The sequence below is a fragment of the Gossypium raimondii genome, chromosome 1 (assembly GCF_025698545.1).
Source record: "Gossypium raimondii isolate GPD5lz chromosome 1, ASM2569854v1, whole genome shotgun sequence".
Lineage (NCBI taxonomy): Eukaryota > Viridiplantae > Streptophyta > Magnoliopsida > Malvales > Malvaceae > Gossypium > Gossypium raimondii.
Window position 1 is genome coordinate 39274763 of NC_068565.1, and position 27462 is coordinate 39302224.

Genomic DNA, 27462 nt, shown 5'->3' on the forward strand with positions numbered 1-27462 from the left:
GATTGAAAATAATACTTCATGTAGAATCGTAACTATTGACACGATCAAAATTAATATGTTTGATGGAGTTGTTAGAACACTTAGTGGTGTACGACATGTACCAAAATTGAAGATAAATTTGATTTCGTTGAGTACTCTTGATTTAAAAAGGTATAAGTACACAGCTGAAAGTGGGGTTCTAATGATTAGTAAAGGTTCCCTCGTTGTGATGAAAGAGTACAGAAAGACTTTCAAGTTATATATTTTGTAAGGTTTAACTGTTACTAGTGATGCAATCATCGCTTTCTCTTCCTTATCAAATGATGATGTTACTAGACTTTGGCATATGTGGCTAAGGCATATGAGTGAGAACGACATGGTAGAATTAAGCAAAAGAGGACTTATTGATGGACAAGGCATTAGCAAACTAAAGTTCTGTGAGTATTGCATTTTTGAGAAGCAAAAGAGAGTTCGATTCACTAAAGGAATCCATAACACAAGAGGAACGTTGGGACCAACTAGAGTGCCTTCGAGGGGTGGCGCTAATTATATGCTAACAATTATTGATGATTTTTTCAAAAAAGTTTGGGCATTTTTCCTGAAGCAGAAAAGTGATGTACTCCTCAAGTTAGTATAAAAACTCAGAGAAAATTTGCTTCTTTACCATAATATTCTATTGCCAAGAATAAACCTAAAAAATAAATTAAACATCCAAATAGGTTTGCTGAGGTTAATCTAGTTGATTATACTTTAAACGTGGCTAAATATATAAATCTAAATCAAGAGCCATCTACTTATTCCGAGGTAGTTAGCTATGAAGATTTAGGAAAGTGGATGTTTGTCATGCAAAAAGAGATAAAATCACTCCATAAGAATAGAACATGGGATCTGATGAAGCTTCTTAAGGGTAAAAAGGTTGTTTGTTGTTAATGAGTGTTCAAGAAGAAAGAAGGGACTCCAAGAGTTGAAGAACCCAGATATAAAGTAAGACTAGCTGGAAAAGGTTACAGTCAGATTCCAAGTATAGACTTTACAGATGTGTTTTCTCTAGTTTGAAGCATAGTTTGATTAGAGCCTTGCTTGGTATTATGACCATGTATGATTTAGAGCTTGAGTAGTTAGATGTAAAAATAGCGTTCTTACATGGAGAACTTGAGGAAGATACTTACATGCAACAACCAAAGGGTTTTATAGTCTCAGAAAAAGAGGACTATGTTTACTTACTGAAAAAGTCCCTTTATGACCTGAAACAGTCACCAAGGTAGTGGGACAAGATGTTTAATTCATTTATAACTACTCATGATTTCAAAAGAAACAGCTTTGACAGTTGTGTTTATTTTAAGAAAAATAGTGATGGTTCATTTGTATATCTACTCCTTTATGTTGATGGCATGTTGATAGCATGTTGATAGCAGTCAAAGATAAATAAGGGATAAGAAAGGTCAAAGCGCAACTTAGTGGAAATTTTGAGATGAAAGATTTAGGAGCAGCAAATAAGATACTTGGCGATTACTGAGTCTTGTAAAGAAGCTATTTGGTTAAAGGGACTCTTTGGTGAACTCAATAAATACCTTTAGATCAATATAGTGTTTTGTGATAATCAGAGTGTCGTCTTCCATACGAAAGATCAAGTATTTCATAAGAGAACAAAGCACATTGATATTTGGTATCATTTTGTGTGTGATATTATTGCTCGTGGTGATATTGTTGTAAGCAAAATTAGTACTCATGATAATCTTACAGATATGATGACTAAGTCACTTTTTATAACCAAGTTTGAGCATTGCTTGGATTTGGTTGGTGTTCATTGTTGAAGAATACTCCTTTAGGGGTTTTATAGAAGAGGTGGGGAACTTGTTCGTTGAGAATTCGTATCAAGGTAGAGACTGTTAAAGTTGTGTGACCCGAATCCTTATTAAAGAAATAACACAGTAGTAAAATTAGGGGACCTGTGGAGGCTTAAAGTACATTTCTTCTATTTGACATTGATTAGAATAAGGTTTTGCAACCTTCAAATAGATGTAATTGAAACTCCTTTTGTATCATTCGATACATTAGTGAATTTTCTTCTTCTATCCCCGTGATTTTTTTCCCAAAAATATTTCCAAGTAAAATCTTTGTATTTTATTTTTCTTTCTTATTGCTTTGCGATCGTTCTACATTGCCATTATTCACGTTCAGTTTTACACATCATGTCTATATCGACGGGATTATATAAGGACAACACTTCATTAACCAATTTATTATTTTTTTAACTGAAATCTATTTGTTGATTTTTTTTCATTCATACTCAAGTTTTTTGTAATTTGTAAATACGTGTTTTTATTATACTATAGAGAACAATATAATATACAATTTTATTCTAATTTTCTCATGTAGACTTGATTCAACAATATAAAATGACAACGATAACCAATTTTGATTCAAAAATGATATTTATTTAAAACATTTCACATCCAATATCGATATAATATTATCAACTATAACTTAGCTAAATAATTAAAATTTACATGAGAAGTACAAAAAGAAAATAATTTATATCCTCAATCAAAATGTGTGCCACAACGAGGTGGTTTTCGGTTGCGAGTCGAATTTCCTCTTCATTCAAGCTATATATCGGCCTCCTCGTCTTCATCATTAAGTCCACCTTTAGGTACAGGTTGTGGTATCGACCTTTCATCTTCTTCACTTTCATCCGTGGTTGATTACAGAGTGCTTCTTGGTTGCCATTATATATCTTCTGTTCTAGAAACAAGTGGTTGCGAAGATGGTCTACCTTATTAGAACAATGACCCCGGAGGTGTTATCGATACCATAGACATATAACCATATTCTGTCCCATACACCAATGGCAAAACAATCGGACTTCCAATCGGCACCCCTAACATAAATAACTTATATGTTATCGTCAGAGTCTGAAACGTCAATGGCATTGGCGTGTAATATGCCGAGGACGAAGGTAGTGGTCCAAAAATAAAACCTAGCATCGATATAGAAGCAAAAAAATGTAGTGCTTGTGAAAAAGTGACGAGGTTTGTGAAAGCACCAGAATAAGTTGAGTCATATTGACCGGCTGGTGGTGCATCCATCAGTGTTGGTTTTTGCATTGGCGTAGATGATGGACCCGCCGCGTTAACTGCTCCAAACCTTGTATGCCTAGGCGCCCATCGTGGCTTCCTCGTATGACGTTGTCAACCCTTCATCTCTTCCGTTAGTAGATATGGCTTGCCATAGTGTCTAAACCATGGCATGTTCTCTAGATCGCAGGCTAACTCCGGGACGATAATGGCCTTGCGAGTAGGTAAAAAGTCATACCTATTGTTCCAAATGTTGATATATTCCGCATGAAATATATGCCAATTTTCATTTGTTCTCTCCTGCAAGTCGATATGGTGCAGATCTTTGATGTTTTAGAGTGTTAGCGGAATCGTTTTCCTAAATTCGAACTGCCACATAAATCTCTTTGATTCGTGCATCTCCACTGTAGTGTACACTACCAATGGCATCTTCATGTGTCAGATGTTGGGATTCACCAAGAATTCAAACAGAATGCATTCTTGAATTCTCGGATCGGAGTATGTTGTCCTTTTAAACTATATTAAAATAATAAAAATTTTAATTATATATACTATTAATTTTTAAATCAACTACGTTAATATTATATAATTCAAATTTAAAAAATACATACATTTGCTTCCGATCATTGAAGTAATAGAAGTTGTATATCTTAAAGCTTCTCCGTAGTCCCACGTAACTCAGCACATGGTTCCACCTATTGAAATAATATGTTAACACAATAATTTAAAATTTAAATAATTTTATTATGATAAATATATTATCTAATAAATTTTACCTTGTTATGAGTGAGAATGTATAAGGGTAGTTTGCTTGAAGACATAAAAATGGTAGTCAGTACCACACCCATAATTGCAGTAGTAACATGCAACCACTAATTTTATTTTTGTGGTTCCATCGTTCGACAGATCTACCGGTACAATGTCGCGAACACAACTGACCCCCAACACATCTAAAGTCCACGAGTTTTAGTAGTCACCTTAAACGGACAAGATTTCATGATTTATCAGGCATTAAGAGACCCTTGATGATCATAAAGATGTACGCCCGAGCGTGTTGTTCTATTTGGACTTCACTCAATTCCGCATCAACCCACCGAAATTTCTTTTCAACTAATTCATTTCTATTTAGGCTTCATAAATCGTGTCTGAAACCTTCCTAAAAGTTACTCGCATACACCTCTTCAATCAACTATGACAACTAACCCAGTTACTACCAGCCCATCCACCGATAACCTGAGTTGTAACTGCACGTCCTCAAGTGTGACAATACACTCGTCGCATGGAAGATGAAATGTATGCGTATCGGGTCTCCGCCTTTCCACCAACGTGTTTACAAGTGTGGAGTCCAATTCACACCCCCTACCCATATGAGTCACATGCAAAAATCCCGCATCTCTCAAGTATGGTTCGATTAAGGACAATAGAGGAGCGGGTAGCTTAAAAATATACATCTCTAAAATCCGATCTTCCAACTATATTAAAAAAATACAAATTATTAAATTTCAGTATAACAAAAAAATATTTAAATTAAATTAGATTAAATATAATAAAAAATTCTTACCATTTGTAATTGATCGACTGAAATGTGATCGTCATTCAAACAATTAGAAAATTTTCCATTACTAATTTTAAAAATACGAAATAAATTGTAATGCAAAATTAATTTAAAAACCTTAATACAAATTTAATAAAAAAAGAGTTGAGAAATTAAGAGAGAATTGAGAGAGAGATGAGTTGAGATGGAATTGAAAAAAAAAATCGAGGGTTTATATAGAAAAAAATAGCCGTTACTTGGAGGTGGTCACTTCCAGCTAAAATTTTTTTTAAAATAGACTTAATCCAATAATTATTTTAAAAAATCTTAAGTATTTCACCCCATTATTGGTCTAAATCGGGCCACTGGGCCACTGTGTTTTAAAATTCAACGATTCCGTTGCTTCCTCCTCTTTCTCATCAATTTGCTTGTACTTATCATAAACAATGTAGCTGACTGAATTAAGTGTTACTCAGCTTAGATACACTAACTTACTTAAAAAGTTGGATTATAAATTAAATACAATATATTTATAAAATATTTTTAATAATTTTATCTTTTAAAATAAAATAAAATAAAATTCCATATACCGAAAGAATAAAATAATTGAATAATGCCTTCTATTTTTACTCTGTAAAATCCCATACTAAGATATAATTTTTCAGTTTAGTAGTATAATATCTAATATTATTTTTAAGTATTTGATTGAGTTGATGTTATCCATAAAAGTTTCAACACAATTAAAAATTATCAGAAAATTATTTTTTGTAAAATAATAAATATTATTTTATATAAAATCTAAAATATTTAGATTTAAACTTAAAAGGCCTTTGAACTCATATAAATTGAAATCAAATTTTTATTTAATTTAATTAAAAAACATGTAAGATGGGTGTTAACTTGATAAAGTGATATAGGGAAGGGAGCAAAATGAGGGCCACTTGAACCCTTCAAATATCGTTCTTTTTAGCGACTCTCACTTCAACTCCCAAAGCGCTTGCCGTTTCCCTCTAACATTACTCCTTTTCCTAATAGCTTTACAAAATTTTCAATAGAATGAAAACACAAGTTGAGTTTTGGGTGTGAAAGCAAAACAGCATAATCAGGAGTGATAAAAAGAAAAAGAAATGCTTGTCTTCTTCTTTACACATAATTCTTTCTCTCTTATCTTTTCGGTGTGGGATGATATTTATTATCTCATTTGGGGATGAAATTAAATTGCTTACCGACATAAAACTACTCCACACAGGGAAAATATATTTGGGATTGGGACCCATTTCCCATACCATGCATCTCTATAATTCGCATCCATCCGCCAAAACAATGTAATTTTCTTTTTACTTACTCCTGTGAGGATCTTTGAATTGCGTGTTCATGGGTTTTCCCCTTTTTCTTTCTTCTTTTAGTTAATGCGTGGATATGTCTCATTATTAGGCCCATCCGTGTTTCAAGATTAAGGATTTCAACTAAAAGGAGAGTTGAATAGCTTGGTTAGGTCTCGACAAGCATGTCAGTATTAGAAGACCCACCGTATGCCGATCTATTCCTGTATACCATTTTTCTAGAAATCAAGCCACTCTCAAATATCTTTTGACACTTCCATTTCTATCCTCTCGTGCAACTTTATAATTAGATATTTGTAACTGAGAAATGATTATATATTTTTTTAAATAAAGTTCACAATAAATCCAAGAATGATGGGTTGAATATAAGACACAAAACCCCTCAAGTATTATTATTTTTTATTTCAATAAAAATTTATTTATTGATTTTTATATAATTTTATAATTATATTTACATAAATTTGGTTTTTCCACCTACACTAGTGCCATTATCTTATAATGATTATATCACATTTGATATACAATGATATTAAGCTATATAAATAATTTTATCCTCAACTATTTTGATTAAAATGTTAAAGTTGGATTTTGTTAAAATATATATTATAACTTATGTTGAGATTTATTTTCTTTTTAATTAAAAATGTGTTTTTTCTAAAAAATTGTGGCCCTAAAGGCTTCTTCTCTTGATGACATACGTACAACTATTTTATTTCTCTTTCTTTAGTTTTTATAAAATAATTATCTGTAACACCTCTAACCCTTATCCGTCGTCGGATTAGGGTTATGATGCATTACTAAATAAGATACAACTTTCAAACAATTCCAAATTGCATATAATCGTAATTATATTTAAACAAACATGTCACAAAGCCATACAAGAAAATGTACATTAAAATCTTAAGTAAGAATTATGAATTATCACATCGATTCAATAAAAATTCCTGAGTAATTAAATTCCTTATGTTCAGCTGTTCACATCAATTTATATTCACACTTTGCCAGTTACCATGTACTCTATTCGACTAACCTATTTAAACTCATTTAAAAGACAAATATACATCATTATAAAAGAACAAAGCTTACGCCTGAACTCCTAATGAGCCATTTCCAAATAACCATATTTCAATATCATCACCAGGCTAAGAAATACATGTTCAGTCATTATAACACATTACCTATAACATATTTATACTTTATTGACATTCATCAATTCACATACTTATCAATTTAAATATGAACATCAAGTGAATCATATAATCACTTATATTTTCAAACCAAACATATTTTAAAAGCACCACATGAATTTACGATATTTCTAAATACCTAATTATTACATAGCATAATTAAAATTCAACTAACATGTCAAAACTCATAATTAAATATCGCCTTAATAATTCATTCGATTGCAAGCTCAATTCATGCTCCAATATAATCAATTTCAAATATAAAATTATACACATCAAATATCCATTCAAAATCACATAAACTCAACTTAAACAAAATGATCATGGATAACTCATTTTAATTTCTTTTAAAAAATAAAACAAACCGAACTCAGATAACCAAGATACACCCAAACATATTATCAATACAACCTGAATCAAGTTATCCTACACTTCCAAAATTTATAAACATGCAACTCAATTAATTACCAATTCCATACATTCCACTCATATTATATATATATATATCATCTCATTCACCATATTATCAACAAAACATAGCTACCGTATATTACATATAAATAAGCCATAGCCAAAATTATAAAATTAAACACTTAATCAAGAACCCATAAGACAAAAACCAAAACAAATACTAATGATTAAAGACAAGCCATTTTTCGCATGGCTATATACATACAAGTTTCAAAATCAATTATTTTATCCAGGACTATACATGCCATAAGCTCAAAATTTAACTTAGTAAAATACCAAGAAAACAAATGATAGTGTGATAGGCTTGCCGATGATCCCCGAGCTCGTAATACGATTCCAAAATCTATAAAACCGAGGTAAACAAAACACACATAATAAGCTATTAAAGCTTAGTAAGTCATAAGCGAAATTCATATATATATATATATTTATATTAATACTTATTCTATCATTAAGTTAAAATAAACCAAAGATCCTAATATTTTGTATCATATAACGCTTTAAATAAAATCACATTAAATTTTCATATAAACAAACCATATGGCCAAATACACATAAATATTTAGCAAAGCCAAATATTCAATAAATCATTATGCCAAAATATGTTTATACTCAAATGGTTAACTCATACTCTATATTTCATTTGAAACTATTATCAATTTAAAATAATCAACCTACCTTAACACTAATTAAGCAATTGGCTAACACATACCGAATAATTTAGCTTTCTTAACACCTTTATTTGCTTTTACTATTGCTCACATAAGATTTATAGAACATAGAGTCTTGTATAAAACACCGCATAAAGCACCTGCTAGGCACAAAGCTCGATACATTTCAACGGCACAAAGCACGCTAGACATAAAATCGAATTAATTCACCTATCAAGCACCTAGGCATTAAGCCCGAAAATCTCAAATACAAAGATGATCTTTCGTATAATTTACAACATTAAAATTCAGTTCAAAGAATTTGTAACCTATATTCGAACCATACACATATATATGTAAAATTCATAAATTAAATTCAGCTCAAGAACTTTATAACCTATATTTGAATCACATATGTATATAAAATTAGTACATTAATTTCAGCTCAAGAACTTTAAAATATATATATATTCAAACCAGTATATATATATATATATATATATATATATATATATTTTCATAATATTAAGTTCAACTCAAAGAACTTGTATCATATATTCAACTAGATATATGTAATTCATAACTTTAAATTCAACTCATGAAATTAAATCTTACATTCGAACTACATATCCATGTAACTATTAGTTTCATATCATTGAACTTAAAGCATACTTTAATTAACTATTAGTTTCATATCATTGAACTTAAAGCATACTTTAATTAATATACATGTAATTTATACCATTAATTTTAACCTCCCAAAATCAACTTCTATGTTCGGCTTTCACATAGAAAAATCATCAAGTTTTATTCAATTTATATACTTTTAGTACCAGCTTACTAAATGTATGATAGATATATTTATATAAATTCCAATTTAATAACATTTAAATTGCTATTAGACTTCCCTCGGATATCGACGAACACAGTCGACTACTCGACTACTTTTGACTTCCCCCAATCCAAGTCCGTTTTCTTCGTTTCTCGATCTAAACATATTAAAAATTAACTCTTTTATTCAATAATTCATTTAGTTTAGTCCAAAAAACACAAATAGGCAAATTACCAATTTGCCCCTGACATTTCACACTTTTTACAATTTAGTCTCTATTTCAAAAGATATAAAAATTAACAAACTTTCATTGTACCATAGCTTAGCCGAATATTCAATAAGCTCATGTAAGTCCATGCATGACATATATTTCACATTTTAGTCCCTCAATTTACACTTTTCTTAATTTAGTCCTTATACACATTTTTATTAAAATTACTAATTAAAACATGAAAAATCTAACAACATATATTTATTTTCCATCATCTAACAACAAAACAACAAGCTCTCTTCAATGGCATATCACAAAATACACAACCAATTCAAAAATTCAAGCATTGGCTTTAAAGATAACTTAGCAACGATATCAAAAACGTAAAATTATCAAAATTAAAACAAAACTAACCTTAAATTAAGCTTGTAAATTGGCGAACCTAGCTTATGATTTTCTCTTTTGTTTTCTTTAGTTTCGGTCATAAGAAGATGAAGAATAATGAATTATATTTTGATATAATTTAACATATATTAACATATTACTAGTTTACTTATTTAACCTTTGTTTATAAATTTATATACCTTATAATACATTATAAGGTCATTCTTGACCAATACCACCCACTTACTTAATAATGGGCTAATAACCTATTAAGGACTCCATATTAAAAAGGCATTAGCAATTTAACACTTTACACATTAACTAGCCTTTTTATTTTTTTACGCGATCAAGTCCTTTTTCTTTAATTAAGCACTCAAACCATAATATTAATTCACGAAACTTCCACACATGCAAATTCACACATAATAAACACCAAATAAAATACTAAAATATTTTTCAGACTCGAATGTGTGGTCCCGAAACCACTATTCCGATTAAAGTCAAAACCGGGTTGTTACATTATCAAATTACAGTTTTGATCTCTCTCCTACGTTTATTTCTGAAAATTAAATTTTATATTTTGATTTGACATAATTTGGTCCTCTACTTTAGAATGACATGATTAATCCAAATTATTAATAGCTTTAACTATTCCAATTAAAATGCTAACGTGAATTTAAAAAAGGAATGAGCTGTAAGATTAGCTTGAACAAGTTTGCAAGCTGGTTTGTTGATGATGATCTTCTTTGAGATGATTGTATCTTTAAACTTTGTCTTTTCGAGAGAAGAGATGAAAGGCAAAGATTAAACTACTAGGTATGCCAGAAATTTGTACACACAATTTTCAAGTCAAAAGTTGACTTCAAAAATTTAGAGTCAAATTTATTGATAACTTTGTAAAAAAAATTATAATTTTTAGAAATTTCTTAAATAAATCTTTTGAATACAAAGAAATTCTCCTTTGATTCTTCTTTTCAATTTGGCTTCGATCCTAAGATTGACTAGACTTGGTCTCGAATGGATGCAAATTGCTCCAAGTGTCGTATTGATTTGCTCTTGAAACAAATTTGGACCTCCTTTTCAATTTATTTGGGTTGAAAGTGGTTTTCTTTGGAAACTACTTTTATCTCCCTCTCTAAGGTTAAACTGGATTATAAAACGATTTTTCTTCAAAACTGATGTGATGTTCTTTAGAATTTCTTCAAGTTCTTCGACTTTTTCAAAACTTGTGAATGTATAGAATGACTTAGGTGACCCCTTTTTATAGTGCCTATTGCTTGAATAAAAGAGAATTCTAATAGACGTTACCTACTTAATTTGATTGTTCTACAAGAACTTAAACTTTTTTATTTATTATTTATCTATTATTATTTTAATTAATTAGAGATAAAATCATCATTTAATATTATCACATAATTATTTTATTTTTAATTAGTGATAATATAAAATTTTATTATTTATCTCTTAATTAATTTAAATTAATTAGAGAAAATAATTATAACACAAATATGATGTCATCATTTTTTATCATGGTAAATTTGGCTTCACCTATGTTAATTTCAACTTGACACGTGTCACTTCATAATTGGTCTGAGAATTTCTTCAACTATACACATGCATGTATCTTTGAACTATGGCTTGATTGAAGTAAAATGATAGTTCAAAGATACATGGAATGTTTTTTAGGATGGTTGATTATTTTTATGGGTTGAGTTGAGTCATAAGTAAATAAATAAGTTGAATATGATATATTTTGTCTAAATTATCACCAATTTAATAAAAAAATTAATGATGTCATAATTTGAATAAAATTTTAATTTACAATGATTAATTTGGACCTATTTTTAATACATGGACTAAAACTGAACTTTGCATAAAGAGTCCCGGTAGGCTTTAACCTAAGAGCAACAATGGAGCAAATATATATTTTAACGGCCTAATCGAATAGGAGGTACCTAAACTATTGAATTTGTTTAAGGTAGATAGACAATTTTTTGATTGATCCGAATATCTAAATTTTGATTCTATTATTAAAGTTGGTACTTGCTCGTTAGTATAGTTTAAAAAAACATATCAATAAACTAAATTTGTCACATCATCATCTCATTAGAATATGATTAAATATAAATTTTATTTTAATATTTATATTGATATTAAATAAAAATATCTATATTAATATTAAAAAAATCAATTTAATTTTGGAAAACCATAAGAAATGAAAAAGATCTGAGAAATATAAAAAAGTAGGAGGGGTCAATCTCGAAATTCTATCGAAAACCAAGGGGCAATTGTCGACTAACAATTTAAATATCATAAGTCGACGAAAGTCGACACATTGTTCACGGACCCCACGCCTTGGCTGCCCTTTTCCCGATATCGCACGTGACTACCCCAATCCCGAACTTTGCTACGTTTTCTTACAAGCAAACCGACACGTGCCAAACGTTGATGATAAATTGGCATACACAACTGACGGAACTCTGGTCCTGTTTTTCCATAATTTTCATAGCTTTCACTCACTCAAAGCTTAAGCGCATTTGCTAATCACAAAAAAATAAATATTGATAAAATATTTCCTATTTTATTGTTCTTCGAAATCAAATCATATATTCTCAAATTCTCTCATCAGATTTTCGACTCTTTCAAGGTATTTTTCACTAATTCCTTCTCTCAACGCCTCATCATTTTTACGAAATTATGGATTTTTTTTTCTTTGGGTTACTATGATTGATCGTCAAGTATCTGGAAATGATGCTACTAGAACCATTATAGTAATACTGTTTGTTTTTTTTTTGTTTTTCATCCAGCAAAAAAAAAAAAAAGGGAAGAAGCGTTATTAAAATTTTTAATTGGATTTGTTTCAAGTAACTGGCGAAGTTCTTGAGGGATACGAAGTGTTAACAAGGAAGATGAGTAATAGCGTGGGCCAGAATTTGATACAGCAGCATTTCCTCCGTCCCACGGTTTTAGAGCATCAAAGCAAGCTAAAAGGTTCTTCTGGCATCGCTTCAAATTCCTTGTGTGCCACTGCTTCCCTGAATCAATCGCTAGCTCAGCCACGCAAATATCAGATATCTACTAAATTTTATGGTAACAGTTTGAGTAAGAGGAAGCACAAATTAGCCATGGGGAGCCAACGCCCTCTGGCCTTCATCCCTCAAGCCGTGTTAGCCACCGATCCGGCTTCTGAGGTAAACGCCTTTTCTAGCCTTGCAGCTTTGCTTATGCTTTTTTTTCCCCCTTAATTTTAGAATTTTGCGACACACACTGACGCGATTATGGTGGTTTATTTATTTATTAATCATCAACGGAGCACCGGTTCAATTGCGAAATTACTAAATTACCTTGAGAGTGCTTTTGTCTTTTATTATATAATAAATCAAACTAAAACACCACTCACGTTACTATTGTAATCAAAATATGAATTAGTTTTTATGAATTTTTAATAAATATATTTGTTATATACTTTTTTCACCCAGGTGTGCTATAAATCTAGTATATAGCAAATGGGATTAATCCTTCCTGTACCTGTTTTACCTTTAAAATGAATATTCTGACAACAATAGTTGTATTCTGCATTTTGGATTTTGATATGATCTTTCAATTATATATAAAAAATGCTGAAAAAATGGCTGTAAATCGTTTAGAGCTTTTCAAAATTTTCTGCCATATTTTTAACTTTTTTTCCTTCGTTTTGCTAAGAAGATTATTTTTTCTTTTCTTTTTTGACATAAATGATACCGTTGCTACGTATAGATAATTACAATCACAATTATGATTATGAATAATGCGTATCTGAATAGTTATAACCATAATTAACTATTAAAAGGTACAATCCAATTGAAATATAATATATCTGGATTTGCAATGGAATAAAACTAGATAACACACATGGTGGGATTTAAATCAGAATAAAATCTGAACTAAAACTCATGCATGATTTTAATACGGGGTCTAAATACTGAATTTTTGGTAGTAATAGGAGTAAGGATGATGTTCCAAGTGGTGGTTGTTTCACTGTAGCAGTTAAATCTGCATCTTTGGATAAATAAAACATACACTTATCCAGGAAAAAGAGAATGTACTGCATTGCAGTTTAGCTTTTGTTTCATTTTTAGCCTATTGTTCTAAGTGCATATTATGCTAGTTTGGTTACTATCAAATTGAGTTGACTTTATTCCCCAAAATTTATGCAAGGGGTTCTTTCTCTGGGTCACTCTTTAACTGTTGAACTCTTAGACCAATTTACTACAACTTATACTCGAGCATGACAGGATAGAAACCGGCTATAATATATCTTTGTGGCAACCTATTTTGGGTTTGAAGAAGCACTTGCATAAATTGCATAAAACATGTATTACAATCCATTGAAAAGAGGTTTATTGGATAAATGTACATTTTGTAATGTTCTCAGACATCTGAATCTTGCTTCCTGTTATCTTGTATATACTTTCATAAAATGGTATTTGTTCCTTTCTTGAGTGGGGATACATAAACAAATAGTCATATTTCTTTTGTGTTTGTTTGAAACAAAACCGATTATATCTGATCTGATTTCCTTCTGATGATATTTGTATGGCACAGAATTTTGTTGTATTGTTTATCAAAAATTTTTGAAGAATTCTTATTTTGCTGCAGAATCTCGGAAAATTCAACATCGACGGGAATATTGAATTGCAGGTAGTTATAGCTTGGTGCTAACTAATTTTGCCAAGCTATATGCTTCTCATAGACTGCTGGTTTAATTGACTTTAGCTTGGAATTTGAAGCTCCTTTCTGTCTTATTCCGGCTAAAAAATCACCCATTTTACTTGACCAGGTTGACGCTAGTGCTCCTACTTCAGGGTCTATCACAAACGTAAATTTTAGAGTCATGTATACTAGTGACTCTTTGCTCTTGCACTGGGGTGCAATACGTGGTAGCAATGAGTAAGTTCACTTCTACTGGTTGATGGATTATGTTAACCTTACATTTGATTTTGATTTTCAAGTTCTGATATTGAGTTTCAGTATATGGCCGTTTGAGAAAGCTCTGCTCTTTTTTTCTCTTTGTTGACAGCAAGTGGGTACTTCCTTCACGTCAACCGGAAGGGACCAGAAACCACAAGAATAGAGCCCTAAGAACTCCATTTGTGAAGGTTAGTGCCGAAAAGTGACACAAAAAATTTAGTTTTGACCCGTCCTAACAGATTTATCTACATATTGCATGATGCTTTTGTAGTCTGGCTCCAGTTCATATTTAAAGTTAGAAATTGATGATCCTCAAATACAAGCTATAGAGTTTCTCATATTTGATGAAGCCCGAAATAAATGGTAAGTATCTGTTGGTTTTGTTTTTACTAAGTTCATAGCATTTAGAAGGGCTACTTAAATAAATATGCTGTTTTCTCTCCCCGTATTGCTATTTGCAGGATAAAGAATAATGGTCAGAACTTTCATGTAAAGTTACCACAGAGGAAGACATTGGTCTCAAACATTTCAGTTCCTGAGGATCTTGTTCAGGTTCAGGCGTATTTAAGGTGGGAGCGAAAGGGTAAACAGATGTATACCCCTGAGCAAGAAAAGGCAAGTAATAAGTTTAATAACTATACAGTTTCACTTCCGCATTTCAGTTTGTTCTTCTTTTTCTGGTCCTTTCATCTTGTTTCATTATTCTTGCTTCTTTTGGCTAGAAGTGAATTTATTGAATTTTGATATCCTCTTCCTTAAGTTTCATGCTCCCTCATTAATTAGCCCATTGAAATAGGTTTCAGGTTTTATCTTTTTCTTTATTTATCCTAAGAGTTAACCGTCAATGTTTCATGAATTAATTAATACTTAAAACGAATTTTTCTTCGTTCTTCAAAAAAAAGAAAACTAATTTTTCTGTGTGCCATAATATAAGCAGCTCCAGAGATGTGCTTTTAACAGAATGTTTCTATACAGTGGAGCTATTTATTATGCATCAGATAAAATTTTAAGACATGCCCCACTACTGGTGACAAAAAGTTTTGTCTGCAATATCTTAAGAATTCAAGAAATAGTCTAAGTTCTTGTTGTAATTGCATTTTAGACTTTTCAATTAGTGGAGCCATCTTAAGAGAAAAGCAGGATTATCATTGATCAATGCAGATATGTAAATCATGAATTATAGACTTCTTTTTTCCTTTGAATTTCAAAGCAGTATGAAAGAGTAATATCAGTTTTATATCTCTTTACTTGTCTCAAAGAACTTTCCTTTGCCATAGGAGGAATATGAAGCAGCTCGTGCTGAGCTATTGGAGGAAATATCCAGGGGTGCTTCTGTGGACGACATCCGGTCAAAAATAACAAAAAAAAGTGGACAAGAATATAAGGAGACTGCTATTAATGAAGAAAATAACAAGATACCTGATGATCTTGTCCAAATACAAGCCTATATAAGATGGGAGAAAGCAGGGAAGCCGAATTATTCACCGGAGCAACAGCTTGTAATTTTCCCTTCTCCTTCTGGACTTTAAGAGTTTTTTTTTTCAAGCTCTTTTTTATTCAAGCAAATTGGACTATTTGATTGCTCATTTTATTTCAGAAGGTTAATGAACCTCTCTGTCTTGCCATACTAAATACTGACTGAAGCAAGTTTCAATATATTAGAGGGAATTTGAGGAAGCAAGGAAAGAGTTGCAATCTGAACTAGAGAAAGGTGCATCTCTTGATGAAATCCGAAAGAAGATTACCAAAGGAGAAATAAAGACTAAAGTGGCAAAGCAACTGCAGAACAAAAAATATTTTAGTCCTGAACGAATCCAGCGCAAGCAGAGGGACTTGATGCAGCTTCTTAATAAGCATGCAGTAAAAGTGGTAGAAGAAAGTATCTCTGTTGAAGTTGAACCAAAACCATCGACAGCTGTTGAGCCTTTTGCTAAAGAAAAGGAGCTGGATGGCAGCCCTGTTATGAACAAGAAAATTTACAAACTTGGTGAGAAGGAGCTTTTGGTAAGATAAGAAGTGTCTCTTTAATTCTGCCTTCTGTCTTTCACATGCAAAAACTTTTGAAGTTTGACTACTTCCAAATATTCCAGGTACTTGTAACCAAACCTGCTGGTAAGATAAAGATTCACCTAGCTACTGATTTGGAAGAACCTCTTACCCTTCACTGGGCCCTATCTGAAAAAGATGGAGAGTGGCTGGTAAGATTCCTTAAACTATAACGATCCTTAACAAGACATTGAACTTTGGGATTTAATTCAGAAAAATTTGAGACTAGTTTATGTGAACCATTTTCAGGCACCACCACCTGCTGTTCTCCCTCCTGGTTCAGTTTCTTTAGAAAAGGCTGCTGAATCAAAATTTTCAACAAGCACTTCTGGTGATCTTCCTAAACAGGTTCACTAAGTAGATTTCAATCTTGTCATGCGTGCCTTAGGACTGAAGTCCAATGATGCACATAAATTGGATTTTCTGTGATTTAAAATATAATAAGGTTAAAGACTGTCCCCATATTTATATCCTGAAATCTTATTTAGGTGCAATGCATTGAGATGGAGATTGCGGATGGCAATTTTAAAGGGATGCCATTTGTTCTTCTGTCTGGTGGGAAGTGGATAAAAAATAATGGCTCTGACTTCTATGTAGAATTCAGCCAGAGATTCAAGCAAGTTCAAAAGGTTGTTTCTTGATTTCGCCCAGGAAATTTTTGGGTCCATCTTCATGTTTTGAATATGTTATCAGTTATTTTCAGTTTGAAGTGCCTTCTCATATGATTAACTGGAGTTTTCTTGTAAAAACAAGGATGCTGGTGATGGCAAAGGTACTTCAAAGGTTTTACTGGATAGAATAGCTGCACTGGAGAGTGAGGCGCAAAAGTCTTTTATGCACCGGTCAGTGAACTTCTGGGACTTGGACTTCAATTTCATCACCAACTATTTCTCATTTATGATATTGCTGAGTTGGTTATTAGGAATTTAGTTATCTTTATAGCATTCAATACAAGTATAATTTGCATTATAGCTTCTGGAAATCTACAAGGGAGATAGTTTATGAGAACATTGTGTTTGGAGTTGTATCTTCTTTCCTAGAAAATGCAGATAATCTGTCCATATTATGGGTATATTATTTATAGATAAAGTTTTTTACTCAAATCAAGTAATCACATTTTAATGCCTTCTGTCCTTGAAGATGGTAGAGCTCTTTAAATCTTGCCTTTTTTCTCTCAAGCACACACAAGCCGCTGTTGTGTTTCTTTTGGCTCCCACTTGTCTTGATATGGTTCCATGTGTGACTGGAGGTTGAAATTTCACTCATCAGTTTAGTCAAGTCCTAAAATCTTTGAATTTCTCTCATTATACTCATATTTTACTTGAAATGAGACCTTAATAGTTTTATGTTCAGTTTTCCACTGTTCTTCAAGTAGTAAGTCTTGCTGTGTCCCTTTTTCAGGTTTAATATAGCGTCAGACTTAATGGACCAAGCTAAAAATATCGGTGAATTGGGTCTTGCTGGGATATTGGTGTGGATGAGGTTTATGGCTACAAGGCAGCTCATATGGAACAGAAACTACAATGTGAAACCACGGTATGCTTTAAATTAATTACAAATTTTATGCTGTGCATGATGATCATGTGAATGCAAATGTAATTGTTATTTTTGTTTTGTGCAGCGAGATAAGTAAGGCACAGGATAGACTGACTGACTTGCTACAGAGTATTTACACCACTCATCCACAGCATCGGGAGCTTTTGCGCATGATTATGTCTACCATTGGTCGTGGAGGCGAAGGGGATGTGGGACAAAGAATTAGGGATGAAATACTGGTCATCCAGGTCAATCTTGAAGAACATGTTCCTATCTTTTCTGGTTTTCTTGTTTTATTTTTACTTGAACTGTTCTCATTCTATCCCAGAGAAACAATGATTGCAAGGGAGGAATGATGGAGGAATGGCACCAGAAGTTACATAATAATACCAGTCCCGATGATGTTATAATCTGTCAGGTATCAGATACGTGAATTCAGTGAAAATTCTTTTTTAGTTTCCATCAGCTAACAGAACATATGCTTGCAGGCGTTGATTGATTATATTAAAAGTGACTTTGACATCAATGTCTACTGGAAGACCCTAAATGAGAATGGAATAACAAAGGAGCGCCTCTTAAGTTATGATCGTGCTATCCATTCTGAACCAAGTTTTAAGAGAGATCAGAAGGATGGTCTTTTGCGTGATCTTGGACATTATATGAGAACCTTGAAGGTCTGTTGCTTAAACCTTTATGGTTGTATTCATTATAATTTTCCTTTTTTCATTGGCACCTTATTGTGTGAATGGGATATTCTTGTAGGCATCCATTCACTTCTAAAGACTATCATTCTGTTCCTTAGCTGTACTTTTTTCTCATTATGTTTCTTCTGCTTTCCATTATGCTGGATTAATTTTATTCAATTTCTTCCCTTTGGCTTATATATGAGGTTGCATTTTGTTGATAGTTTCTCTCTAATTATCATTTATGCATAGGCGGTTCACTCTGGTGCAGATCTTGAGTCTGCTATTTCTAATTGCATGGGCTACAGAGCGGAGGTAATATTAGAAGTAAAGTGAAATTTCCCAGATGAAGTATTATTGTCAGCCTTTTACAGGAGCTTTCTTTGTGTTCAGGGTCAAGGTTTCATGGTTGGGGTGCAAATAAATCCTATACCTGGCTTGCCATCAGGATTTCCAGTATGTTTAACTTTAGCTTCAGTTTTATTTCAAATGTTCTATTTTATTTTAATTTTTTCCCTGAAAATGTTTATCAAATATTTAAGATACACTCATAACAGGACTTGCTTCGATTTGTTCTTGAACACATTGAAGACAGAAATGTAGAAGCCTTGCTTGAGGTATGTAACATTTGATCGGAAATGTATAATCATTGTTCCCATTTGTTTCCTCGGATAGACCGATTTTCAACCCCTCCTTTCACAGGGCTTGCTTGAGGCTCGTCAAGAGCTTAGACCACTGTTGCTCAAGTCTACTGGTCGTCTAAAAGATCTATTGTTTTTAGACATTGCCCTTGACTCTACTGTTAGGACAGCTATTGAAAGAGGTTATGAGGAGCTGAATAATGCTAGACCAGAGGTAAATCCTTCATCTTCCCCACATCCTATGTATCTTACATTTAGTATTTCTTTGCAATGCTGTTCCTGGATTTGTATATTTATTTCATGGCATAGTGGATGATCTTTGTATATTTATTTCATGGCTTCTTGTGCATTGTGCAGAAAATCATGCATTTCATCACTCTTGTTCTAGAAAACCTTGCGCTTTCTTCAGATGACAATGAGGATCTGGTCTATTGTTTGAAGGTAAATTACTGTCATACAGAGCTATGGTTGTGTTCTTATTTCATAAGGGCATTAATAGATTCTAAAGTTAAAACTTTTTGGGGGCAGATCTGATTGCTGACAACATTTACTCATCTGTGCCAAAGATTCTATCAAAATGTATTTCAATTTGTGATAGCAGATAAAAGGATCCTTGTAGCTTTGAAGTTAGACTTCAAGCTTAACTTTTGGTAAATGTATATGTTACACGATAACCACTCTTTTTCTAGTGCTAGGTTGCTTTGTAGAGTTCAATAGCTACAATAGTCCCCTTTTGCAAGTTCAGGAGATTTGGAAGAGAGCATATTGAAATAGTATTGAAGAAAAGAAGCTTGCCAAGATTGTTAAACACTGTATATACTGGTTGGAATTCTTTCATGTAGTTCTTCTGTGGAATGGTTTGACAGTCCATTGCTTGAAGCCTTAAAAACTTGAATATTTCACTCCACTTTAACACAGTGCCAGATAGATACTGATTCACTAAGCCAATCTTCCCTCTTCCAGCAGTAATGGTTAGCCGCACCATGAAAAAATTAATTACTACCATATTTATGTGCATGGATTGCTTACTTATGTACTTTGCAGAAAGATAACGTTAAAGAACACCATGAAACTTTTTCTTTATGGAATGTAATCTCAGAGATGTCTCTGTGACGTTTAAATCATGGATGATAACTTCGACTTCATAACGTATGCAGGGATGGCACCATTCCATAAGCATGTGCAAGAGTAAAAGTGCTCACTGGGCATTGTATGCAAAATCGGTACTAGACAGAACTCGCCTTGCACTGGCTAGCAAAGCTGAGACGTACCAGCGTATTTTGCAACCATCAGCAGAATATCTTGGCTCGTTGCTTGGAGTAGACCAGTGGGCCGTATGTTATTATAGATCTCGAATTTGGTCACCGTAAATTTTTATGCTGTTACTAGATGTTGATCTCATTATAAAATAGAAAGATAAAGCATATTCGTTGAATTTTCTTCCAGATCAACATATTCACAGAAGAAATTATCCGTGCTGGATCAGCTGCAACTTTATCCTCTCTAATTAACAGACTTGATCCTGTTCTTCGAGAGACTGCTCATCTTGGCAGGTTGGTATATAATCATTTGTCTGCTGACTCATTATTAGAATATATTGGCAGTGAAACAAATTTTATGCTACTATACCTAGGCTTAATCATTTAAGAAGATTTTTTTCATGGAATTAAGACATGATTCTGTCACTTATTGGAACTTACTAATGCAACTTTTCTGTCCTGCAACAGTTGGCAGGTTATCAGTCCAGTTGAGGTTGTTGGATATGTTGAAGTTGTGGATGAGCTGCTTTCTGTGCAGAATAAATCTTATGATCGACCTACTATTTTAGTGGCAAAAAGTGTAAAGGGAGAGGAAGAAATTCCGGATGGTACGATTGCTGTGTTGACCCCTGACATGCCAGATGTTTTGTCACATGTTTCTGTCCGAGCAAGAAATTGCAAGGTGATTACCTGGTGCTTTGAGATTTCTTTGTAGCTGATAATTTATTGTGTGTTTAAGATGGATATAATACCAACTGCAGGTTTGCTTTGCTACTTGTTTTGATCCTAATATTCTGGCTGACCTACAAGCAAAAAAAGGGAAACTGTTGCGCCTAAAACCTTCATCTGCAGATGTAGTTTATAGGTACTGCTATCTCTAACTTAATTCTGAATTTGTCTAACGTATCATGAAACCATGACGTGAAGTTAAACAAACCTCTTGTTTTTATACTAGCAAAGCTAATTTGAATCTTGCTCCTTTTTTCATGCATTATTCAAGTGAGGTGAAGGAAGGTGAGCTAGCTGATTCAAGTTCAAGCAACTTGAAGGGAGATGGTCCATCTGTCACTTTGGTCAGAAAGCAGTTTGTTGGTAAATACGCCATATCAGCAGAGGAGTTTACACCTGAAATGGTTAGGCTTGCAAAATCTTACTCTTTTTATCTCCAAAACTTTACTTTGTTCTTTATTAACCTACTGAGTTACAATGAGATTGAGTATAGAATTTTTTAAGCTTCTGTGTGTTCCTGAACTATGTTTATGAATGGTGCACATCTAATTTATGCATGGGGACATTTTTTCTGTCCTAGGTTGGTGCTAAATCACGCAACATCTCATATCTAAAAGGAAAAGTGCCATCTTGGGTTGGGATTCCCACATCAGTTGCCCTTCCATTTGGAGTATTTGAGAAGGTTCTTGCAGATGAAGCAAACAAGGTTAGACTAATTCTGAACTTTAACCATCTCCCTGCTTTCTTAACTCATACATATATGCATTTTTGTTTACGGTGACTTCATTTGGGGGTTATATTTCCATTTTGGAAAGTTATCTAAGAGCTTTTTAGCAATTTCTTTTTTCATTTTTAGTTTTTTGGAAACATGTTTGTGCTGCTTCCTGAAAATGAAATATTCTAAAAATGTTGGAAACTTGTTTTCATTTTCAGCTCAATATTCAGGAAGGTTTGAACAAAAATATTAAGTTCAAAAAATGAATTTGGGTATAAAAAGGCCCAATGTAAAAACAGGCTGGTTTTGGTTTTTTTTAAGCTCAACCTTGTCCTGTTCGTTTTACCATTGGTTGTACAAATCTTTGAGATATTTGTTCTTTTCAAGAGAGACCGATCATTATGTGTAAAATTTGAGTTGGCTGCACGAGCTTGGACCGTGCTAGACAGTTGGGCGTTTCGTGGGCAGTCACAAAGCTTCTTAATGCCCGGAACGACCCCTATAAGGTTCAAACCTTGGACATGTTTAGTATTTACATATTAATATAATATCATATGCAAAAATGAGTAGTAGAGTGGTTTACCCGCATCTTTTAGTACAGAGGTTTAAATTCCAGCACCTGCAACTGCAAGTTTCCCTTTTGGTATTTAGCCCTTTTTGTGCCAAATTATATTATATATATCTTCATAATAAAAAAATAAACAAAAACAATTACTTTATAAATAAAATAATTAATTTAATATAAAATAATTAATTCAAAATTTAGTAGTTACACAGTATATAATTTTGTTTTAGTAAAAGAATGATGATAAATATAAAATAATGATGATAAATTACCTGAAAATATATTATATCCAAAATCTAATATAATTTTAAGTTAAAATTTTATAATATTAGTTAATATATAAAATATAATTTTAATAACTTATTAATTAATATTACTATTAAGTACCATCATTAATATTGTAAAATATTAGCCCAATTAATATTAATAATTAATAATTACATAAAATTTTAAATAGAGTTATGTAATAATTCCAGTTATAACTGTAAAACATATATTCAATAGGTGTTGTGACCCACACCCAAGGTTTGAATCTTGAGGCACACCCTTCTCTTCCAGAGTATCAGAAAAAAGAAATTCTATGCATTAATAGAATCATAAACTGCCCTTTATTGTTCTTTAATTTTTTTTTAATAGAATCATAAAATTCTATGCATTAATAGAATCATAAACTGCATTAAAATAATACTCGTCAATACAATTTAAATTATATATTCTGTAATAATTTACATTAATATGATTATACATTATGTTCAATAATTTTATTTTAATAATATTAAATTCTTAGGAAGTGGATCAAAAGTTGCAAATTTTGAAGAAGAAGTTAGGAGAAGGAGACTTTGGTGCACTTGAGGAAATCCGTCAGACGGTTCTGCAGCTGAGGGCACCATCCCAATTGGTATTTATTTTACTAGTTGAACTTGAGATGTTTCTTCTGCTAAGATTTCAATGCTTATTTGATAGCAATCATAGCATCACCAGCTTGAAACAATATTTTGTTGAGTTGTTCTCTGGATGAGAAGTTTTTGATTGTCCAAATCCTTTGCCCAAGAAAAATTTCCCTTCTGCATTCTCCTACGGTTGTATCTCCATGTGAATCTGAATTTTCTCAATAATTTTTTGCCTCCCTAAGTTTATTGTATCTAAGAAAATGATTGCACTTCTGGCTAGGAGATCTCTTTCACAGGCATTTGATCAGATTTATTTCAATTTCTCATTTATCTTCAGGTGCAAGAGCTGAAGACCAAGATGCTGACTTCTGGCATGCCTTGGCCTGGAGATGAAGGTGAGCAGAGGTGGGAGCAAGCATGGACTGCTATAAAGAAGGTATACCATTTTTTCTGCAAAGAAAGAGCTTATGCCTCTAACACCATGTTTAGATAAACAATTATAAAGGAAAAGAAAGGAAAAATGTAAGGGGAGGAATGTTATGGAAAGGAAAGAAAACAATACGTCATGATTTTTTTTCCAATTACATCCTTTTTATAAACAATTTATAAAAGATTAGAAGGACAAAAAGTATGTTTCACATCCAATTTTCTTTTCAAGGGAAAGTAATGGATACTCAACTTTCTTTACTTTCCCGTGTTTAAATAAAATAACTTATCCAAACGAGAGAAAGGTTCTTGTTTTCCTTCCCTTTACTTTGATCCTGACATAGGGTAAATTTTGATTTCTACAACATGCCATTTCATTCGAATAGTGTTTTATCTGTAATCATACTCCTCTAAATGCAATTGTAGGATCACAATGAGCAATGTCATTGTTCTTTACGTTTTACTCGCATCCAAACAGGAGAAGGATGCCTTTTGTCTTTCTCTGCATTTCAGTTTTTTTCTCCAATTTCCTTTTCTTAAAATTCTGTGACCCATACACTATGTTTCTTTTGGCATTCAGCCACGTTAACTTTTTACCTGTAACTAGGTCTTTTAAAATTTGTTCCTTCTAGTCACATAGTTCTTAATTTAATTGCTTTGCTGGCTTGTAGTCACAGATTTCCATTTTGATCTATAGCACTGACATATTTGTTTTATGCTTTCAATCTAGGTATGGGCTTCAAAATGGAACGAGAGAGCATATTTCAGCACCAGGAAAGTCAAACTAGATCACGACTACCTCTGTATGGCTGTCCTGGTTCAGGAAGTAATCAATGCTGACTATGCTTTTGTTATTCATACTACTAATCCATCGTCAGGGGACACTTCAGAGATCTATGCTGAGGTATGCATCACATTTATCAATTTTCTATCATGATCTCTTGTTATTTTTTCCCCTTGAGGAAGAAAAATGAATTATTTGATCTCTGTTTGACATAGGTTGTCAAGGGACTTGGAGAAACTCTTGTTGGAGCTTATCCAGGTCGTGCTTTGAGTTTTGTTTGCAAGAAAAACAATCTCAACTCTCCTGAGGTAAAACATGCCTGCATATTTAGTACTGGGTACAATTAACAAAGTAATGCAGAATAAGATTAACCATCAGTACAATTCCCTTACCATCATATTATTGAAAAAATTATATTTGATCACAAAGCAACTAATCATATTCTCCACTAATGATTTCCGACATATTTCAGGTTTTGGGATATCCAAGCAAACCAATTGGTCTCTTCATAAGGCGATCCATGATCTTCCGATCTGATTCTAATGGTGAAGATCTAGAAGGTTATGCAGGTGCTGGCCTTTATGACAGGTAATCTCCTTCGAAACTCCCTTGCAGAAAGCGTGCAGTGTGCTTATTATTTGATGTGTTTGATTTTTCCTTTCGTTGGGACTGAACTGTCCTTTAATGGAAAACTGTTCCATCTTTCTGAATTGTTAGTGATCAATGTCTATTATTTTATTCTTCCGGAGATGCACATGAAGTGAACATTTACGGCTGAAGGAAGCAGGGTCCAATCTGCCTTATTGTTTTTCATGCATGGGGCATGGTTAGATTTTTATGTAGTAACTGCTTTTCTAGAGCGTAGAGGAATCTCCAGATAGCCAATACTAGCGCATCTAAAAGTCTAGCACTTGTTCTTGGCCTTTGCAATTCGGTCTAACAAAGAAATTTCCTTCTCATATGATCTAGTTCACCTAATTCTTTTTAAAAAAAACTTTTGGACGTACGCTTAATAACACCAATCTTTTTTGTGCAGTGTGCCAATGGATAAAGAAGAGAAAGTGGTGGTTGATTACTCATCGGACCCGTTGATAAACGATGGCAAGTTTCAACAAGCAATCCTTTCTAGCATTGCTGGTGCAGGAAATGCCATAGAGGAACTGTATGGATCTCCACAAGACATAGAAGGTGTGATCAGAGATGGGAAGGTGTATGTTGTCCAGACAAGACCCCAGATGTGATCCTCTCATTTGTTTCATTTTAGTATAATTATATTCTTTGGGCAGTGTTTTTTTGGCTATGCCGAGGTTGTAAAATGAGTAAAACATACAACACTGAAGAAGAGGTGAAAATGAAATAAAAACAAAATGCATAAAGAAAGAATAAATAATCTAAACCGCAGAACTAAAAACTTGTTTGTACGTGTATGCATACATTATATGAAGATGTTTTGTGGGGTCCTATTTTATCTACTCTTAAATTTAGACCTTTTACTTCTTTTCTGTTAATTGACAAGACTATTAGAGAAATTTTTTCTATTCAGATATTGGATTCTATAGTATTTTTAAAATTAAAAATTAGCTTCTGATGGAAGGAGTACTGGGATTGAGAGAGCTAGACTGAGAGTCACAGTTTTGGTCGAAGCAAAACGTAAGTTTTGTTCATGTGGGCCTAAACACATTCATTTGTAGTTATTTAATCAAGGTATGATGCCGAGAAACAGCCTTATCATCTGCCCATACTACTTGCGGGACAATATTAAAATTATCCTAAAATATATCATTTTTATTATTAATTTTAAGGACATATAAATATTATATTCTCTCAACCATATATGATATCTTATTTAATTTAATTTTAATTAAACTACTTAAAATAATAGAAAATTTGGGAAAGAGAGTGCCAACATGTTGAAACTATTTGCAGGAACAATATATAATCAAAAGTGAAATTTGAAAAATATTGAAATCAATAGTTAAACACTAAAAACTGATAAAAATTATAAAATGATGAACATAGAAAACTGAAACCCAGTCATCAAAAATTAAAAAGCCTAGAAAAACATTAGAAATTGGAATTTGGGATGATTAAATTAAAAAAAAAACTAAAAGTTATTTGAAAATTATAAAATAAGAAAACATGTTCATTTTTTATTAAATTTTTACTAATTTAATTAGAGTTAATTTAGAGAAAATACTAAATATAGTGAAGTGTATAATGATAATTTTATATTTTTAAAAGTTGATGTGAAATTATTTTATTGGTGCCTAAAATCTCTAGTTGTTAAGATCATCTTTTATAAATGATAATAATGTTAAAAAGTTATACAAATTTAATAAAAAATAATTTTTTCAAGTTATTAATTTTAAAATTATAAATATAGTTTTAAATTATTAAATTGTTTTTCAATTATTATCATTATACATAATTAATAAATTTTATTCAAACATAATATTTTATTATTCTGAGCAAATGTAACTTATTTTGGTCTAAATTTAGTAACAAATAAATTAATCTATTAAAGGTATGGACTTAATTTATCATGCTAATTGCATAATCAACAAAATGTG

The 27462-nt window shown here is 32.2% G+C and overlaps 1 protein-coding gene across 2 annotated transcripts; it reads left to right on the plus strand.

The window, feature by feature from the left end:
- The first annotated feature begins 12153 nt into the window (after window positions 1-12153).
- On the plus strand, window positions 12154-26353 carry LOC105785797 (alpha-glucan water dikinase, chloroplastic). 2 transcript variants are annotated; one of them, XM_012611960.2, is made up of 34 exons: window positions 12154-12315; window positions 12534-12859; window positions 14307-14348; window positions 14488-14597; window positions 14728-14806; window positions 14890-14981; window positions 15080-15233; window positions 15896-16117; window positions 16281-16622; window positions 16709-16816; window positions 16914-17012; window positions 17153-17293; window positions 17418-17506; window positions 18066-18200; window positions 18286-18448; window positions 18529-18618; window positions 18689-18874; window positions 19136-19198; window positions 19277-19339; window positions 19441-19500; window positions 19586-19738; window positions 19882-19965; window positions 20682-20858; window positions 20971-21077; window positions 21252-21465; window positions 21545-21648; window positions 21784-21916; window positions 22093-22218; window positions 23580-23690; window positions 24020-24118; window positions 24839-25012; window positions 25108-25200; window positions 25365-25480; window positions 25929-26353. In XM_012611960.2, exons 2-34 carry the CDS (start codon window positions 12578-12580, stop codon window positions 26131-26133), a joined length of 4416 nt encoding a protein of 1471 aa, XP_012467414.1. In that variant the 5' UTR covers window positions 12154-12315; window positions 12534-12577; the 3' UTR covers window positions 26134-26353. The 2 variants fall into 2 exon arrangements, with proteins under 2 accessions (XP_012467414.1, XP_012467413.1); XM_012611959.2 differs by having other exon boundaries at window positions 12155-12315; window positions 12476-12859.
- Window positions 26354-27462: the final 1109 nt, after the last annotated feature.

What these genes read in the sequence shown, in the direction of transcription:
- LOC105785797 (XM_012611960.2), top strand. Translation starts at nt 12,578, where the DNA reads ATGAGTAATAGCGTGGGCCAGAATTTGATACAGCAGCATTTCCTCCGT. An exon ending in GCATGGGCTACAGAGCGGAG is followed by an intron (nt 19,199 to 19,276) that starts GTAATATTAGAA and finishes CTTTGTGTTCAG; the next exon opens with GGTCAAGGTTTCATGGTTGG. An exon ending in CATGGACTGCTATAAAGAAG is followed by an intron (nt 24,119 to 24,838) that starts GTATACCATTTT and finishes CTTTCAATCTAG; the next exon opens with GTATGGGCTTCAAAATGGAA.